This window comes from Ursus arctos, unplaced genomic scaffold (genome assembly GCF_023065955.2).
Source record: "Ursus arctos isolate Adak ecotype North America unplaced genomic scaffold, UrsArc2.0 scaffold_5, whole genome shotgun sequence".
NCBI classification, from domain to species: domain Eukaryota; kingdom Metazoa; phylum Chordata; class Mammalia; order Carnivora; family Ursidae; genus Ursus; species Ursus arctos.
In genome coordinates, this window is record NW_026623067.1 from 38,560,934 (window position 1) to 38,581,275 (window position 20,342).

General features: G+C 38.6%; 1 protein-coding gene across 20 annotated transcripts in view; it reads left to right on the forward strand.

Moving 5' to 3' along the window:
• The window catches only part of LOC113255376 (protocadherin gamma-C5), a 169,513-nt gene that overhangs the window by 119,611 nt on the left and 29,560 nt on the right, over positions 1 to 20,342 (forward strand). Inside the window, exon 1 of one of the 20 annotated variants that reach the window (XM_044384201.3) lies at positions 1,996 to 20,186. The exons of 18 other annotated variants lie outside the window; for them this stretch is intronic. In XM_044384201.3, coding sequence (XP_044240136.1) covers positions 17,757 to 20,186 — 2,430 coding nt within the window. In that variant the 5' untranslated portion in view covers positions 1,996 to 17,756. Of the gene's footprint in view, positions 1 to 1,995; positions 20,187 to 20,342 lie in introns of those variants that run through there. One more of the 20 variants, XM_026499061.4, reaches the window with a different exon arrangement.

Below are 20,342 nucleotides of genomic sequence, written 5' to 3' on the forward strand. Positions count from 1 at the left end.
TTTTCCTGATACAAGTAGTTAAATAAATGAATTTTGCTCTGAGCTTCAGGCACATTATACTAATTTTTGGATGTTATGTTTCCATTAAAATTCAGTACAAAATATTTTCTCATACACCTTGCAGTTTCTTCCTTGACTTAGGATTATGGATTATTTAAAAAAATATGTTGGTTATTTTCCAAATATTTGAGAATTACTCAAATATTTTTTGTCACTGATTTTAAATTTAATTTTATTGCTGTCCAAGAGCATACTTTGTATTGTTTCTATTCTTTTAAATTTGTTAAAATTTGTTTCACAGCACAGAATATTGTCTATCTTGGGAAATGTTCCTTGCATACCTGAAAACAATTTTGTTTTTAGTGTTTGTTGTGTTAAATAATTGTAAACTAGGTCTTCTTGGTTGATAGTGTTGTTGAGGCCTTGCTGTCTTAACTTATGCTTTGTCTAATGGTTCTTTCACTCACTAACAGAAGAGTATTGAAATTTCTAACTATAAATATGGATTTTTCTTTCTCATTTTGGTTATATCAGTTCTTCTATCATATATTTCATATATTAAGCTGTATAAAAAGTACATACACTTCCTTTTTTAATTTTTATTTTAAAATCATTACAGATTCACAGGAAGTTGTAAAAACAGAATGGAAAGGTCCCATGTATCCATCACCAGGTTTCCCCAATAATAACATCTTATGTAAATGTAGTATAAGATCAAAACCAGGAAATTGACGTTGCTACAATCCACAGATTTCACCTTATTCAAATTCCAACAGTTTATACATGCACTCACTTGCATGTATGAATAGTGCTGTACAACTTTATCATCTGAATAGATTTGTATAACCCTTACCACAGTCAAATACAGAACTATTTCATCACCACCAAGAACTCCCTCTTATGCCCTAATCCCTAGCAACCATCTATCTGTCCACCATTGCTATAGTTTTGTCATTTTGAAAAAGTTGTATAAATGGTACCATACATTTCATAACATTTCATGACTGGCTTTTTTTCATTCAGCATCAGGCTTTTGAGATCCATCAAAGTTGTTGTTTGTATCAAGAATTTGTTTCTTTTTGGGGCACCTGGGTGGCTCATTTGGTTAAGCATCTGCCTTTGGCTCAGGTCATGATCTCAGGGATCGATCCCTGCATTGGGCTCCCTGCCCTGTCGGGAGCCTGCTTCTCCCTCTCCTGCTCCCCCTCCTTGTGTGCGCATGCTCTCTCTGTGTCAAATAAATAAAATCTTTTTAAAAAATAATTTGTTTCTTTTTATTACTGAGTCGTATTCTATTATATGAATATATAAGAGTTAGTTTAGCCATTCACTTCCTGGAAGACATTTGGGTGGTTTCCGGTTTGGGGCTATTACATATAAAGTTGCTGTGAACATCATGTAGAAGTTTTTGTGATTCAAGGTTACATTTCTCTGGCATATATGTCCCGGAATGCAATTTCTGTATCATACGGTAAGTGTATTTTTATTTTCATAAGAAACAACCAAACTGTTTTCCAGAGGACTGTTCCATTTTGTATTCTCAGCAACAGTTTGAGAGATCCAGTTTTTCCATATTCTCACCAGTATTTGGTACTGTCTTGATTTCTTATTTTACCTGTTATAAGAGGTGTATGGTATCTTGTTTTAATTTGCATTCTGTAATGCCTAATGATGTTGAACATCCTTTTCATATGCTTATTTGCCATCCTTATATCTTTTTCAGTGAGACAAATTTATTTTTTGTTTTGTCCATTTTCTAAATGGATTTTTAATTTTTTTGCATTTTGAGAGTTCTTTATGTATTTTAGATAGACGTCCTTTGTCAGCTAGGTAGTTTGGAAATACTGTCTTTCAGTCTGCAGTTTCTTTTTATCCTCTGAATAGGATATTCCTAAAACAAAAGCTTTTAATTTTCAGTGAAGTACTGTTTATGAATGTTTTTCTTTTATGGATTATGCTCTAGTGTCATATCTAAGAACTGTCCACATGACCTAAGTCCTAAAGATTTTTCATCTCTGTCTTCTAGAAGTTTTTTTTGCTTTAAGTTTTATGTGGGCACCTATGGTTCATTTTGAGTTAATTTTTGTATAAGGTGTCGGGTTTAGGTTGAGAGTCAATTTTTTGTCTATGGATGATCAGTGGTTTCACTGCCATTTGTTGAAAAGGCTACCCTTCCTCTGCTGAATTACTTTTGCACCTTGTCAAAAATTTGTTGGCCGAACAAAGCTGTAGGAAAGGGTGTAGTGGGTATTTGAGGAAGATGCTTTTGTATTCTTCAGGACATGGAAATACACAGGAGTTGGTGGCAGTCATGGTGAGACCATAAGAGGAGGCAGTTTGCCTTAGCATGAAGTTATACCATGAAGAATACAATTTTTTTGAGCAAGGTGGAGAGTCAGAAGGAGAGAGAGAGAGACAGTCTTATGCATGCTCCACATCTAGTGTGGAGCCCAACGTGGGGCTTGTCTAACAACCTTGAGATCATGACCAGAGTTGAGATCAAGAGTCGGACGCTTAACTGACTGAGCCACCTAGGCACCCCTGAAGAATACCATTGTATGTTAAAGAAAGAAAAGGAAAGAAATCAGTTCCTTGGTGACATATTTATGACCCTGGGTCAAACTAATGATGCCTACTTACTTCTGGACTTCAGTTATGTAAGCCAATAAATCTTCTTTATGGCTTTAAAAAATAAGTTGGCCATACTTGTGTGGGTCTATTTCTGGGTTCTTTATTCTGTTTTATTGAACTATGTGTGTATCTCTCTTCTAATAGTATGCTCTGTAGATTACTGTAACTAAATGGTAAATCTGAAATCGGTTGCAGTAACTCCTCCCACTTTATTCTTCTTCTTCAAGATTGTTTCAGCTATTTTAGGGTCTGTGCCTTTACATGTATATGTTAGAATAAACTTGTCAGTAGTACCAAAAAATGTCTTGCTCATATTTTGAGGAATAGTGTTAAACCTGGAGATCAAAATGGAGGTGGGGAGGGATTGACGTCTTTACTATGTTGAGTCTTCTGAACCATGAATATTATGTTTCTCTCTCCATTTATTTAGATATTCTTTTATTTCTTTCATCAGAATTTTTAAAGTTTTAGTCTGTAAGCTGTGTGAATATTTTGTTATACTTCAGAATTTCATTTTTTGAGCAATTGTCAATGGCATTGAGTTTTTAATTTCAGCTTCTACATGTTCAATCATAGTATACAGAAATAAAACAGATTTTCACATGTTGATCTTGTATCGTGTGACCTTGCTGAAGTCACTTAGTAGTTGTAGGAGTTTTCTTGCAGATTCTTTGGGATTTTCTTTGTACATAATTTTGTCATTTGCAAATAGGGACAGTATTAATTCTTCCTTTTAATCTGTATGTCTTTTCTTTCTTTTTCTAGCCTTATTGCACTGACTAGAACTAATACTATGTGGAGTAAGAATAGTGAGAATGGATATCTTTGCTTTGTTCTTGATCTTACGGGGGAAAATTTAGTCTTGCACTCCTAAGTATCATGTGTACTGTAGGTTTGTGTAGATGCACTTTATTAAATTGAGGAAGATCTCCTCTTTTTTTCCTCTAGTTTTTTTCTCTTCTAGTTTTCTAAGTTTCTTTTTTTTAAATCGTGAATGGGTGTTGAATATTGTCTCATGCTTTTTCTGCACCATGGCATATGATTGTTAAGTTTTTCTTCTTTAGCTTGTTGATACTGTGAATTATGCTAATTAATTTTCAAATATTGAACCAGCCTTGCATCCCTGGAATAAACTCCACTTAGTTATGGTGTGTAATTTTTTTTACATGTTGCTGAATTCCATTTACTCATATTTTATTCAGGATTTTTGTGTTTATATATATGAAGGATATTGGTTTGTAGTTTTTGGTGCTGCCTTTGTCTGGCTTTGGTATCAGTAAAACTGGCTTTATAAAATGAATTAGGGAGTGTTTTCTCAGGGTGCCTGGGTGGCTTAGTCAGTTATGGGTCCGACTCTTGGATTCAGCTTAAGTCATGATCTCAGGGTTGTGAGATTGAGCACTGTGTTGGGCTCTGTGCTAAGTGAGGAGTGTGCTTCTCTCCCTCTGCCCCTCCCCCCACTCTCTCTCTCTCTCTAAAATAAATAAATAAATAAATCTTTTTTTAAAAAGCATTTTCTCTTTTTTTCTGGAAGAGATTGTGTAGAATTGGTGTTAATTCCTCTTTAAAAATTTGGATGAATTCTCCAGTGAAACCATCTAGGCCTGGAAATTTCTTTTGGGGAATTTTAAAACTATGACTTCAATTTGTCTGTTAGCTGTAGGACTATATAGATTATCCATTTCATATTGGGTTAGTATTGTAGTAATCGTTTTTCATCAATTGGTCCATCTTATTTAAATTGTTGAGTTTACATGCATATAGTTGTTCCTGATATTCCCTTATATTCCTTCTAATGCCTGTGGGGTCTGTAGTGATAGCCTGTTTCACTGTGGATATTGGATTGGCCATCCTTTTTTTCTTTTTTTAATTTATTTTAGAGAGAGAGCATGTGTGCATAGTGGGGGAGAGGGGCAGAGGGAGAAGGAGAGATTCTCAAGCAAACTCATCCCTGAATGCTCAGCCCAACGTGGGGCTCAATCCCACAAGCCTGAGATCATGACCCGAGCCAAACCAAGAGTTGGCTGCTTAACTGACTGAGCCACCCAGGTGCCCCTGGATTGTCCATCTTTTTTTTTTTTTTAAGATTTTATTTATTTATTTGACAGAGATAGAGACAGCCAGCGAGAGAGGGAACACAAGCAGGGGGAGTGGGAGAGGAAGAAGCAGGCTCATAGCGGAAGAGCCTGATGTGGGGCTCAATCCCATAACGCTGGGATCACACCCGAGCCGAAGGCAGACGCTTAACCACTGTGCCACCCAGGCGCCCCTGGATTGTCCATCTTGATAGAGTTTGTCAATTAATCAATTTACTAATTTTAGTAGTTTTCAAAGCACCAGTTTTTTGTGCCATTGATTTTTTTTCCTATTCTTCTGTTTTCAGTTTTATTGATTTATATATTTCTTTTTAAATAAATTGAGGTATAATTTACATATCACAAACTTTACCAATTTTAAGATACAGGTAGACAAATTTTGATAAATTCAGTTAGATGTGCAACCATCCCCACTATCCAGTTCTAGGACGTTTTCTTCACCCCAAAGATTTCCTTTGTGTCTGTAGTCAGTTTCCACCCCCAGCCCCAGGCAACCACTGATGAGCTTTCAGTCTGTACAGTTTTTTGTTTTGTAGAAATTTCATATTAATATAGTCATACAATATGTAGTTTTTATATTGGCTTCTTTCACTTGGCACAGCATTGTTGAGATTCATCCATATTGTAGCATGTGTCAGCTCTTCTTTGGTTTTACTGCTGAATAGTATTTCATTGTATGGCTATAACCACATTTTGTTTATCCATGTGTCCATTGATAGACATATGGGTTGATTCCAGTTTATGGCTATTATGAAAAATATTGGTGTGACTATTTGCTGCAAGTCTTTTATGAACATGTGTTTTAATTTCTCCTGGGTATATAGCTAGTTCAATTTCATTGATTTATGACCTTGTATTTTTTTTTATAATTTCTTCTGCTTGCTTTGTATTTATTTTGCTCTTTTTCTAGTTTGTTGAGGTCAGAACATAGTTGACTGATGGAAGAACTTTTACCTTTAGCGCTACATTTACCTGTCAGAACTGCTTTGGTTGCATCCCACAGATTTTGATAAGTGTATTTTCATTTTCGTTCAGTTCAGTATATTGTTAAATTTCCTTTGAGACTTACTCATTGACCCATGGATTACTTAGAACTGTGTTGTTTTATTTCCAAGTGTTTGGAGATTTTCCTGTTAACTTCTCTGTTATTGATTTTCAGTTTAATTCCAGTATGGTCAAAACATATGTTCTGTTTGATTTTTGTTTTTAAAAAATTTGTTATTCGTTTGTTTGTTTTTTTACTCTGGATAGGATCAGAGTGTTCCATGGGTACTTGCGAAGAATAGGTATTCTGCTCTTGGGTGGAATGTTCTATAAGTGTCAATTAGGTTCTGTTAGTTAATGGTGTTGTTCACTTCTGTATTCTAATTAGTCATTTTGTCAATTTTTGAAAAAGTTTAATCAATTATTGTTCACTTCTTCAATATACTTGTCAGTAGTTCTGTCAGTTGTTGTTGGATTGTTGAAGCCTCCAACTTTAATGATGGATCTGCTTTACATTTAAGTTGTATCAGGTTTTGCATCATTTATTTTGAAGTGCTCTTGTTTGGTATGTACACATTTAAGATGGCTATGTCTTCCTAGAGGATTCACCCTTTTATCATTATACAAAGTCGTTCTTTGACTCTTGTAATTTTCCTTGGGTAAATAGACATTTAAGATTGTTAAATCTTTATACTTGATAAATTGACTAAAGATGTTTATCTCTCCTAGTCTGTCTTGTCTTAAGGCCTACTTTTTCTCATATTGATATAGCCACTCCAGCTTTCTTATAATTAGTGATCGCATAGTATATCTTTTACCATTCTTTATATATAAAGTGCATTTTCTGTAGGAAGGATATTTTTGGGTCTTGCTTTTTTTTTTATCCCTCTCTGACTTTTAATTAGTATTTTCAGATCACTTAGATTTAATGTGATATGTCTACCATCTTTTTGTTTTCTTCTTATCCCATCCATTTTTTATTTCTTCATTCATCTTTTCATGCCTTCTTTTAGTTTGAGTATTGTTTAGTATTCCATTTTGTCTCTAACATTTATTACATGTCCTCTTTAATTTTTAAGTGATTGTTCTAGGGTTTATACTATGCACATTTAACTTATCACCATAAATATAATGAAAATAATATTATACCACTTTGCATATAATGCAGGTGCCCTTTATACTTCCATTTTTCTCCTTTTGTGTGTGTGTGTGTGTGTGTGTACGTGTACTATTGTTGCCTCACATTTTACTTCTGCAGTATTTTTAGCCTCACAATATGCTGTTGTTATTTTTGCCTTAAATAATCAATTATCTCTTAAGGAAAGTGAGAAGAGAAGTTTTCACATGTAACCTACAGATTTATCATTTCTGTCACTTTACATATACCCATGTTTCCATCTGGTGTCACTTTCCTTCAGACTGAAGAACTTCCTTTAATGTTTCTTACAATATAGATCTTCTGGTTACATATTTTCTTGTTTTTTGAAAAAAAAAAACCCTTTATTTCCCCTTCATTGTTAAAAGGTACTTTTGCTAGATATAGAATTCTAGACTGACATTTTTTTTCTTTCACTACTTTGAAGATACTATTCCTCTCTGTTTTGCCTTGTGGTGTTTCTAATAAGAATTTTACAGTCTTTCTTTTTTTTTGGTTCCTTTGTATTTAATGTTTCTTTTCCTCTGACTGGTTCTAAATTTTTCTCTTTATCTATGAAATTTGATTATGGTGGACCTTAGTGTGTTTTTCTCGACATTTATTCTTCTTGGGACCCATTGAGCTTCTTGAATCTGTAAATCTGTGCTTTTCTTTAAATTTAGAAAATTTTGAGCTATATTCAAATATTATTACACACACCTACACAATTATGGAGCTCCAGTTTTGCTTATATTAGACCAGTTGATATTTTCCCATATTTTTTCCTTTGTGTGTTTCGGTTTGGATAGTTTCTGTTACTATGCTTTCAAGTTCAGTGGTCTTCTTCAGTGGTCTTCTTTGGGCTGCGGTTAATCCCACCTAGTGAAGTTTCATTTCATATACGTTATTTTTCACTTCTAGAAATTCCATTTCATTCTTCGATTTCTCTCCACTACTTTAATTGTCTTCATGTTTTCCTTTAAATCCTTGAGAGTATTTACAATAGCTGTTTTAAAGTCGTCTGCTAATTTAATTACCTCTGTTATTTCTAGTGATGATTTTCTCCCTGGTTTTAAGTCACAATTTGCTGATTATTTGCAAGCCTAGTAATGTTTTTATTGGGTGGTAGACATTATAAATGCTACATTGTTGAATGTTTGGGTTTTGTTGTCTTTTTTTTTCCTACTGTGTTGGTTTTTTTTTTTTTTATGTTAGTGACCATACAGTACATCTTTAGTTTTTGATGTAGTGTTCCATGATTCATTGTTTGTGTATAACACCCATTGCTCCATGAAATACCTGCCCTCCTTAATACCCATCACTGGGCTCACCCATTTCTCCAATCCCCTCCCCTCTAAAACCCTCAGTTTGTTTCCTGGAGTCCATAGTCTCTCATGTTTTATCTCCCACTCTGATTTTCCCCCCTTCACTCTTCCCTTCCTTCTCCTAATGTCCTCCATGCTATTCCTATGTTTCACAAATAAGTAAAACCATACAGTAATTGTCTTTCTCTGCTTGACTTACTTCACTTAGCATAATCTCATCCAGTTCCATCCATGTTGATGCAGATGTTGGGTAATCATCCTTTCTGATGGCTGAGTAATATTCTATTGTATGCATGGACCACATCTTCTTTATCCATTCATCTGTTGAAGGGCATCCTGGCTCCTTCCACAGTTTGGCTCTTGTGGACATTACTGCTATGAACATTGGGGTGCATGTTGCCCTTCTTTTCACTACATCTGTATCTTTGGGGTAAATACCCAGTAGTGCAATTGCTGGGTCATAGGGTAGCTCTATTTTTAACTCTTTGAGGAACCTTCACACTGTTTTCCAAAGTGGCTATATCAACTTGCATTCCCACCAACAGTGTAAGAGGGTTCCCCTTTCTCCACAACCTCTCCAACATTTGTTGTTTCTTGCCTTGTCAATTTTTGCCCTTCTTACTGGTGTAAGGTGGTATCTCATTGTGGTTTTGATTTGAATTTCCTGATGGCTAATGATGTTGAACATTTTTTCATGTGTCTGTTAGCCATTTGTATGTCATCTTTGGAAAAGTGTCTGTTCATGTCTCCTGCCCATTTTTTGAGTTGATTATTTGTTTTTTTGGGTGTTGAGTGTGAGAAGTTCTTTATAGATCTTGGATACCAGCCCTTTATCTGTAGTGTCATTTGCAAATATCTTCTCCCGTTCCGTGGGTAGCCTCTTAGTTTGTTGACTGTTTCCTTTGCTGTGCAAAAGCTTTTTATCTTGATGAAGTCCCAAAAGTTCATTTTTGCTTTTTTTCCCCTTGCCTTTGGAGACATGTCTTGAAAGAAGTGGCTGTGGCTGATGTTGAAGAGGTTCTCCTTTAGGATTTTGATGGATTACTGTCTCACATTGAGGTCTTTTCATCCATTTAGAGTTTATCTTTTTGTATGGTGTAAGAGAATGGTCAAGTTTCATTCTTCTGTATATAGCTGTCCAGTTTTCCGAGCACTGTTTATTGAAGAGATGGTCTTTTTTCCATTGGATGTTTTTTCCTGCTTTGTCAAAGATTAGTTGACCATAGAGTTGAGGGTCCATAGCTGGGCTCTCTATTCTGTTCCATTGATCTATGTGTCTGTTTTTGTGCCAGTACCATACTGTCTTGGTGATCACAACTTTATAGTATAGCTTGAAATCAGGCAACATGATGCCCCCAGCTTTGTTTTTCTTTTTCAACATTTCCTTGGTGATTCAGGATCTTTTCTGGTTCCATGTGAATTTTAAGATTGTTTGTTCCAGCACTTTGAAAAATGGCATTTGTATTTTGATCGGGATGGCGTTGAAAGTATAGATTGCTCTGGGAAGCTTAGATATTTTGTTGTCTTTCTTTAAAAAGTATTGATACTTGTTTGGGAAGGCAGTTATTTGCATATCTGGTTGATCTTTTCAAGACTTGTTTTTGAATTTTGTTAGGACAGGTCTCTAGAAACCTTTGCATTGGGCTAGTTAGCCGTGCTACTAAGTTGTGATTTTTTTTTTTTTTTGACTGCTCATCATGATTTTTATATTCTGGCTGAATGGAATCCAAATATTTACCATCCCTGTGTGAGCTCCAGAAATTTCAGCTAATAGCTCTCTTCTTCTTTGCTCAGCTTCTGGAGAGTTAACAGTCTATGCGTGCTTGGTTATTGTTCATCCAGAGACTCAGGGGATCCTTATCCAGACTTCTGGAGTTCTTTACATAGCTCCATTCTCTTTTCCACAAATTCTAGCTGCCTCAGCCTCCCCAAACTCACATTTCTACTCTGAAATTCAGCAAGACCACTTTGTTATTCTTGGGTTTCCCCTTTTTTTTTTTTGCCCCATGGTTTGAAAATTCCTCCAGGCAAAATACTTGAGATCCTAGGGCTCACCTTATTTGTTTCCCTTCTTTTGGTCTCCCACTCCTTCTAAGCCAGTGACTAAGAGCATCTTTCCATATATTTTCATCAATGTTCAAGTTTGCTTATAATGGTATGGCTAATTCCACATGAGCAGAAATATAAGTTATCACTTTGCTTTTTGTACTAGGATTATATCCTGGAAATCATTATATATTAGTTTATAGAGATCTTTATTTTTTATAGCTTCCTAAAATTCTTTTATATGTGTACATATCATAGTCTGTTCAGTCAATCTGTAGTTTGCCATTGAGGTGGTTTCTAATCTTTTTGCAATTACAAATAATGCTGTAATGAATAATCTGGTACATATGTATTTTCAAAATTTTTGAGGTGTATCTTCAGGGTATATTCCTAAAAGTGTGATTACTAGGTCATAGGGTAAATGCATATATGGGTTTGTTAGATGTAACTATTTCCCTCCATATGGGTTGTATTCTTTTGCATTCCTACCAGTTGATGAGAATGCTTATTTTCCCATAGCCTCCTCTATAGAGTATGTTGTCAAGATTTTTAATTTTTGCCAATGCGATTATTTAAAAAATCTCAAAAGTAGTTTTGATTAGAGCTTCTCTCATTATGATTGAATTTAAAGATCTTTTCACATATTTGAGTCTGTTTATCTCTCTTTCAAAATTGTTCATGTCTTATGTTTACTATATGATCTCTTAGTGTCTTGTCCTAAAATAAAAAAAGTTATTTATATACTTAGAGATATTAGCCCTTTGCTCAAGATATAAGTTGCAAATATTTTTTCTCAGTATGTCATTTGTATTTCAGCCTTGCTTAGAGTATTTTTTGCAGAGCAGTCTTTTTTCTTTTTTATGTAATCAAATTAATCAGTCTTTTCTTATATTGCATTTAGGTTTTGAGTCATGCTTAGAAAGCCTTTCCCCACACCAAGGTTACAGAAAAATTTATCAGTTGTTTTTCTAGTACTTATATGATTTATTGGTTTTTACATTTGGATCCTTGATCTGTATGGGTTTTATTCTTGTGTGTGCTGAGGTATGGATCTAATTTTATCTTTTTTTTTCAAATTGCTGTCCAGTTGTCTCAGTACTGTTTATTAAAGACTTCATCTTTAACTCAGTGATTTGAGATAGCATCTTTATTGTGTACTAAAGGTTCTGTATTGTTAGAAGGCTTAAAGTTCAGAAAGTTACACTTCCTTCTCGAAGTTATCAATGTATTTTGAAATGATTTTCTTCATTAAAAAAGAGACAATTCAACTATACAAACCTATCCATTTGGTGAGAACTGATAATAATTTAGATCAAAGTATAATGGTATGCTGGGGAAAATTGAATAAATTTTATCTAAGGACAATTTAGGTCTCTTAGAAGATTTTCAGGTGGGCAGTTAATATTTTGCAGGTAGTTTCCTGGCATATTTGAGTTTCTGATCTAATAAACAGTAAGAGAGTACTAATGTGATCAGGACTAGATGAGAAAGCATTAAAATAGGTGAAGAAGTAAACATCTCTTAAACTTTTGATCTCTAAAATCACTGACTGGTTTCAAAATATCTTTTAAAGGTTTTATTTATTTATTTTAGAGAGAGGGCACACATGTGCATGAGCAGGGGGTATTGGGGAGGGGTGGAGGGAGAGGGAGAAAGAATTTCAAACAGACCCTGTTGACCACAGAGCCCAATGCGGGCCTCAGTCCTCACAATACTGAGATCATGACCTGATGCAAAACCAAAAGTCAGATGCTCAGCTCAACCGACTGAACCACCCTGTAGTTTCAAAATATTGGGGCACCCTGGTGCCCTTGTAGTTCAAAATATTTTTAATTTAAATCCAATTAATTAATATATAGTGTATTAGTTTCAGAGGTACAGTTTAGTGATTCATCAGTTGTATATAACACCCAGTGCTCATTCCATCAGGTGCCCTCCTTAATGCCCATCACCCAGTTACCCCATTCTCCTACCCACCTTCCCTCCAGCCACCCTCAGTTTGTTTCTTATAGTTAAGAGTCTCTTATCATTTGTCTCCCTCTCTGATTTCATCTTACTTTATTTTTCCCTCCCTTTCCCTATTATCTTCTGTTTTGTTTCTTATTGATGAGATAATTTCTTCTTGTTCTGAGGGGAGATAGAATGGATATAAAACATATTTTTAAGATTCATAGATCTTTTCAAATCAAAGTATCATATTTTTTCATGTAAATAAACTTCAGGTAAATATTAAGGCTAAGCTTATTAACCAAATCCTTGAATATCCCACCTGTGTAAATTGTGGTATATGTTTGATTAATCTCTTGGTTATCTGTTTTTATACCAGTTCTCCTCTAATAATCCCTTAATTTGACCTTGAAATATTCCTCAAATAGGCAAATTAGGTTAAATTGAAAGATTACTAGATGATATTTAGGATTTTAAAGGGGTAATACATACATTTTGTCTTTGAATGCAATAATTTAACAGTACCGTGAGGAACACTTTTTATATTACTGACAACTCTGAGAATTAATAATAATATGATGTAGTTACCCAGTATTTAAAAATGATATTAGGACATATTTTTGGAGAGGTTCCTCTGTGCCAGGCAGGGCCAGCTTCATGAGCATGTGATCTGTGCAGTCGCATGGGTCCCCTTTCTTGGAAGGGCCCTGCATTTGGACTGATGCCTTGCTGTTACTATCTTGAAATTCTTAATTTTTAAAGAAGGAGCCCCCTATTTTCATTTTTCATTGGCCTTACAAATTATGTAACCAGTCATAGGACAGTATTTAAGGTATTTGACTCAGGAAGTGGCAGTAGAGAGGGAACGTAATGATAGATTCAAAATACATTTTGGAGGTAGTAAGCATTGGCATGTACTGGTAATTAATTGAATGTGGAAATGTAGAAAAAGATGTTAAGAATGACTTGGAAATTTTTTTAAAAAGATTTTACTTGTAAGTAATCTCTGCATTCAATGTGGGTGCTTGAACTCAAAACCCAGAGATCAAGAGTTGTGTGCTCTACCGACTGAGCCAGCCAGGCACCCTGGACTTGGGAATTTTTACTCAGTGGTTGCCTGAGCCTGGGGGTAGCAGCAAGGATTGACTGCAGACAGGATTAAGGCATTCTTGGGGTGATGGGAATATAGTAAAACTGGATTGTGGTGTTGGTTGCATAATATAAATTTACTAAAAGTCATTGTCTAGATAAACTCCTTGGTTAAGTATAAAGCTGTTAAAATATTAACAGAGTGAGATGCTTAGTTATGTCAAGGGGAGCTATTATTATTCCCATTTTAAAGATAAAATGAAAGAGAAGTTAAAAATAAGAACTTTATGGTTACATAGCTACTAAGTGTAATATCCAGTATGGGAACTCAGGTCTTTCTGACGCTAAGGCTTCACACTTGACACCTGTAATACCTGTAATACATTTACTTTCTATTTTAAAATTGTCTTTGCTGCATCTCATTGATCAGAGGCTCTCTTGAAATTACAGAACAGAAAGGAAAGAAGATAGAGGCTGGATAATTGTGTTGATCCTGTAACACTGGTGGTTCCATTTCCTATCTTTGTTTTTTCCCTAGTGTGAGTTGTATTACCACACCTTATTTGTCTCTTTAGCAAACTGTATTTTGTTTTTCAAATCATTAGGTTAAGGAATAGTTTCATTGGGCCCACTGGTAGCTTGAAAGTGTGGTTGTATCTTCCAAAAATGCGTACAGCTAGGGAAAATGGCTGCATATAATTGACTCTGTGTAATTCTTAGTGCATTTTATGATTACTAGGCCACTGGCATGAAGACTGCTGTATTAATAATCATTCAATGTAGAGAGATGTTGGTCAAAGGGTATAAACTTAGAAGATGAATACACTTTAGAACTCTAAAGTACAGCATGTTGACTATAGTTAACAGTACTGTAGTATATACTTGACATTTGCTGAGAGACTGTATCTTAATTGTTCTCACCACACACATGCACACACAAGGGTAACTAACAGTGCTGATGGATGTGTTAACTATGATGTGGTAATTACTTTATAATATAGTAAATTGTCATGTTTATATCTTTAGTTTTTATAATTATGTTTGCCAGTTATACTTCATTTTTCAAAAGATTTTATTTATTTATTTGAGAGAGGTAGAGAGAGAACATGAATGGGAGGGGGGCAGAGGGAGAGGGAGAAGCAGACTCCCCCACTTATCAGGGAGGTCGACATGGGGCTCCATCCCAGGACCCCGGGATCATGACCTGAGCCGAAGGCAGATGCTTAACCGACTGAGCCACTGAGGTGCCCGTCAATTATGCTTATTTTTTTAAAGATTTTTTTATTTGTTTATTTGACCGAGAGTGAGTACAAGCATGGGGAGAGGGAGAGGGAGAAGCAGGCTCTCTGCCGAGTGGGTGCCTGATGCGGGGCTCGATCTCAGCACCCTGGGATCACGACCTGAGCCAAAGGCAGCCACCCAACCGACTGAGCCACTCATGCGCCCCCCCATTATACTTTAATAAAGTTGGGGGGAGGGGGAAGCATTAAGTGCCTACAGTACTAGATGCCAAGGATATAAGTGGTCATCAAAACAGGGCATGGTCTCTGACCTCCTACAGCTTTTCTTTTTAGTGGAAGAAGCAGACATTATGCTTACAAAAATAATTCTAAAATATTAAATTATGCTAGGTTCAACAAAGGAAAATACAAGGTGCTCTTAGAGAATATAACAAAGGATCCTGGTTTTAACTGAGGTCTAATGGAAGACCTCTATTAGGAAATAACATTTAAAGTAAGACTTGATTCATAGAAATTAGCAAAGCAAAGGGAGGGAAGGGAAAGCAGCTTTCCCTACGAGAGGAATGCCTTTTGTAAAGCCCCTGGGACAGAAGAAACCTTGGCTGAAGACCATACTGTATAATGGAGTGTCAAGAGAAGAAGGCATGAGAATTTAGATACTGTGCAAAGGATTTGGTATTTTATTTCAAGAGCAGTGAGATGCTACTGAGGAGTTTTCAGTTGGATAGTTGTGTCATCTAATTAAAATTTTAAGAAGATTGGGGCACCTGGGCGGCTCAGTAGGTAGAGTGTCCAACTCTTGCTTTCGGCTCAGGTCATGACCTCGGGGTTGTGGGATAGAGTCCCAAGTTGGGCTCCATGTTCAGCACGGAGTCTGCTTGAGATTCTGTCCCTCTGCCCCTCTCCCTGCTTGTGCACACTCCCTCTTAAGTAAATAAATAGAATCTTAACAAAAAAAATTTTTAAGAACATTGTGGCTACTATGGAAAATGGATCCAAGAGGGTTCTTTCTGCTGGCTTATGAAGCGGTCTTAAGAAAACTATGGGTGTTATTATAAATGGGGAAACTGTTTCGACTTTTAGAAGCTAGTTTTCAAAAGCCACGTTGTAATTAAGTGATGACGAATGGGAAAAAACAGATTGATTAATCTTTATTTCTGAATAAACCACAGATCAGTTTTCTCAAACCCTAATATTCATTCAAATCACACAGGTATTTTGTTAAATCAAAATCTGGTCACTAGGTACAGAGTAGGGCATTTCTGCATTTGTAACAAACTCCTAGGTGATGCCTATACTATTGGTTCTTTGTTCACACTTTGAGTAGCAAGTGACTAGGCTATATTCTGTATTCTAAATATATTCTATAGAGTATATTCTGTATTTGAATGCCCGTCAGGATTCTCGGTGGTCTGATCCAATTGTCAAACAGTATTTAAAACTAGGGGTTTATATCCTCACCAACAGTTGTCGTTTCCTGAGTTGTTAATTTTAGCTATTCTGACTGGCATAAGGTGGTAGCTCATTGTGGTTTTGATTTGTATTTCCCTGATGGCAAATGACATGGAGCATTTTTTCATGTATATGTCGGCCATTTGGATGTCTTCTTTGGAGAAGTGTCTGTTCATGTACGGGGCGTGCAGCTCTTTCTTCAGGTTAACATCTGGAGAATATACTTGAGTTTTAATAAACTTTCCCACTTGTGTCACTCATTAAAAAAAAAAAAAACCTAGGGGGTTTAAAAGATAAAGTATTGAGGACATGGAGAAACAGATCCAAAAGGGATTTTCATCTCTTCAGTAAATATCCTCTTTATACTTACATACTTATCTACTTATTTAACCTGTTTGACTATGTCCCTGCCTCCGGGTTCATTTACACTTCAGAAAGGACTGTATGCCATCCAAGTGATGTCCAGGACAGGTGTACAGACATAGTAGGGGCTCTAAAGCTTTACGTCTCATATTTAATAGGGTGATTTGCATCAGTAATTGAGGCTTACTCTATGCCGGGTATTTACCTGCCTTATTCATTTTGTAAGATAAGGAACTCAGAAACCCTGTGATGGTAGTTTCTTGTGCAAGGATGCACAACTTAGCGGACTTATTTCGTACTTGATTCTCTTATTCATAATCCTAATCATTTCTGTTTTGTTTGTTTCATGAGTTATAATCTTAAATGGAGAAAACTCAAGCCTCTTTATTCTGTGGGTTAAAGGCTTTGTATTCTCTAAATTGCTGCTATATCTCAGTCATTTTATAAAGGTGATAAATAGGCCTGGACTTTTTCTGTTTTGGGGGAAGGGGGATATTACCTTTTTTAGCAATGCATCTTCTCTTTGTGGCATATGAACACAAGATCTTGGGAAATGGATTAACCATGTAAAGGAAAGTATTTGAGATGATGCTTTATGATTGAGGTTATGTTTGTTGGGAAGGATGGGGTAGGGAAATGTCACATTGCTCCCTGGTTCTTACAAAATGAGAGCTAAAGAACAACATCCAGTTTTTAAAGAAACCTGAATTTTAAATTTCATAAAACACAATTAGACCAAACATAGAATGGCTCCTTTGATTTTGTCTACTGAGGAAGTAATAAAATTGTAGTCTTATTTGGTAAGAGATAAAGCTGAAATTATTCACATTTCCACAGAAATGCTAAATGCCCCCTTACACGTAGAGTCCAGCTGTATAGGATTTCCCCAGCCCTCCGACAAACCAGATTGGTGTTTTTCCAGACAGTGTTGTATCATTCTCGGTTTGGTTTGACCCTCCCTTCTTGCAATTCCAGACAGCCATTAAAATGTACAATAGGCTTTGGTTTGGTTTGAAAACTTGCAGAACAGCCAGCTTCATCGCTCTGCAGTTGGCTTTCCAGGCTAAGGTAGGTTTCCGATGTACACATAACTGCCAAGGCGCTTTGGCCCCAACTCTGGAAAGAAGCCAAAGGAAAGTGAAGTTCCTGTCCGTAGCGATTGTCCCGCTCAGAGAGCCGGGCGCTAGCGCATTCTTCGTGCAGTTATTGGCTGGGACTCTGCGTGCCGCTGTCGGCCAATGAAGACGCTGGAGATCGGGCCGCGGCCCGTCCCCTCTCGGCGCCCCGGGATGAGGCAGAGACTGAACAGCCGGCGAGCAAATCAACGGCATCCAGAAAGCCATGTCCGATTCCGCGCCCAGCGCTCAAGCGCTAACCCGCTGAAAGTTTCTCAGCGAAAAAGCCGGAAAGATCCGGACCCCGCCGAGAGGAACTGCCTTTGAGTGAGATGGTCCCAGAGGCCTGGAGGAGCGGACTGGTAAGCACAGGGAGAGTGGTGGGAGTTCTGTTTCTGCTTGGTGCTTTGCACAAGGCTTCTGCCGTCGTTCGCTATGAGATCCTGGAGGAAAGAGAGAGAGGTTTTGCGGTGGGCAACGTGGTCACGGACCTTGGTTTGGATCTCGGCAGCGTGTCAGCCCGCAGGCTCCGGGTGTTGTCCGGAACTAGCCGACGGTTCTTTGAGGTGAACCGGGAGACTGGAGAGATGTTCGTGAATGACCGCCTGGATAGAGAGGAGCTTTGTGGGACACTGCCCTCCTGCACCGTAACTCTGGAGCTGGTAGTGGAGACCCCACTAGAGCTGTTCAGCGCGGAAGTGGTGATCCAGGATATTAATGACAACAATCCCTCTTTCCCTACCCGGGAAATGAAATTGGAGATTAGCGAGGCCGTGGCGCCAGGCACGCGCTTCCCGCTGGAGAGCGCGCACGATCCCGATGTAGGAAGCAACTCTTTACAAACCTATGAGCTGAGCCTAAATGAGTACTTTGCGCTTCGCGTTCAGACGCGGGAGGACAGCACCAAGTATGCGGAGCTGGTGCTGGAGCGCGCCCTTGATTGGGAGCGAGAGCCAAGTCTCCAGTTGGTGCTGACTGCTTTGGATGGAGGAACTCCGGCACGTTCTGCCACCCTTCCCATTCGCATCACGGTGCTGGACGCGAATGACAATGCACCCACCTTCAATCAGTCTTTGTACCGTGCGCGTGTCCTGGAGGATGCACCCCCCGGCACTCTCGTGGTGCAAGTTCATGCAACCGATCTGGATGAAGGCCCCAATGGTGAAATCATTTATTCTTTTGGCAGCCACAACCGTGCCAGTGTGCGAGACCTATTCTCCTTAGATCCTGTAACTGGGATGTTGACAATCAAGGGTCGCCTGGACTTCGAAGACACAAAACTCCACGAGATTTACATACAGGCCAAAGACAAAGGCGCCACTCCAGAAGGAGCACATTGTAAAGTTTTGGTAGAGGTTGTGGACGTGAATGACAATGCCCCAGAGATCACAGTCACCTCCGTGTACAGCCCAGTCCCCGAGGATGCCCCTCTTGGAACTGTCATTGCTTTGCTCAGCGTGATCGATCTGGATGCTGGGGAGAATGGATTGGTGACTTGCGAGGTTCCTCCAGGTCTCCCCTTCAGCCTTACTTCTTCCCTCAAGAATTACTTTACTTTGAAAACCAGCGCAGCTCTGGATCGTGAGACTGTCCCAGAATACAACCTCAGCATCACTGCTCGAGACGCGGGCATCCCTTCCCTCTCAGCTCTTACAGTCGTGCAGGTACAAGTGTCTGACATCAACGACAACCCTCCACAGTCTTCCCAATCCTCCTATGATGTTTATGTTGAGGAAAATAACATCCCTGGGGTTCCAATACTAAATCTAAGTGTCTGGGACCCAGATGCTCCTCAGAATGCTCGCCTTTCCTTCTTTCTCTTGGAGCAAGGAGCTGAAACTGGGCTAGTGGGCCGCTATTTCACGATAAATCGTGACAGTGGCATTGTGTCATCCTTAGTGCCCCTGGATTATGAAGATCGGCGAGAGTTCGAAATAACAGCTCATGTCAGTGACGGGGGCATTCCAGTCCTGACCACCAACATCAGCGTGAATATATTTGTCACTGACCGCAATGATAATGCCCCCCAGGTCTTATATCCCCGGCCTGGGCGGAGCTCGGTGGAGATGCTGTCCAGAGCTACCACTCCTGGCCATGTGGTCACACGGGTAGTAGGCTGGGACCCCGATGCAGGACACAATGCCTGGCTCTCCTACAGCCTCTTGGGAGCCTCCAACCAGAGCCTTTTTGCCGTGGGGCTTCACACAGGTCAAGTCCGCACTTCCCGCGCAGTCCAGGACACAGATGTGCCCAGGCAGACTCTTATGGTCTTAATCAAAGACAATGGGGAGCCATCACTGTCCACTACCGCAACCCTGACTGTGTCGGTAACCGAGGATTCTCCTGAAGCCCGGGCTGAGTTCCCCCCCGGCTCTGCCCCTCGGGAGCAGAATAAAAATCTCACCTTTTATCTGCTCCTCTCTCTAATCCTGGTTTCTGTGGGGTTCGCAGTCACAGTACTGGGAGTGATTATATTCAAAGTTTACAAGTGGAAGCAGTCCAGGGACCTGTACCGAGCTCCAGTGAGCTCCCTGTACCGAACACCAGCATCCTCTCTGCATGCAGATGCCGTGCGGGGTGGCCTGATGCCACCGCACCTTTACCATCAGGTGTACCTCACCACCGACTCACGCCGCAGCGACCCGCTGCTGAAGAAACCTGGTGCTGCCAGCCCCCTGGCCAGCCGACAGAACACACTGCGGAGCTGTGATCCGGTGTTCTATAGGCAAGTGTTGGGTGCAGAGAGCTCCCCTCCTGGACAGGTAAGGGTTAGCATTCCAGAGTGGTATTAATGCTTTTTGATGCCCGCACCAGGTTCAGGAAGGAATGGAGATGTTTTTTAGTGAAGAAGATGATTTCCCAATGATGCGTCCACATTTTCACCTTGCCCTGCCTAGATCAAACATCATGCCTTTGTG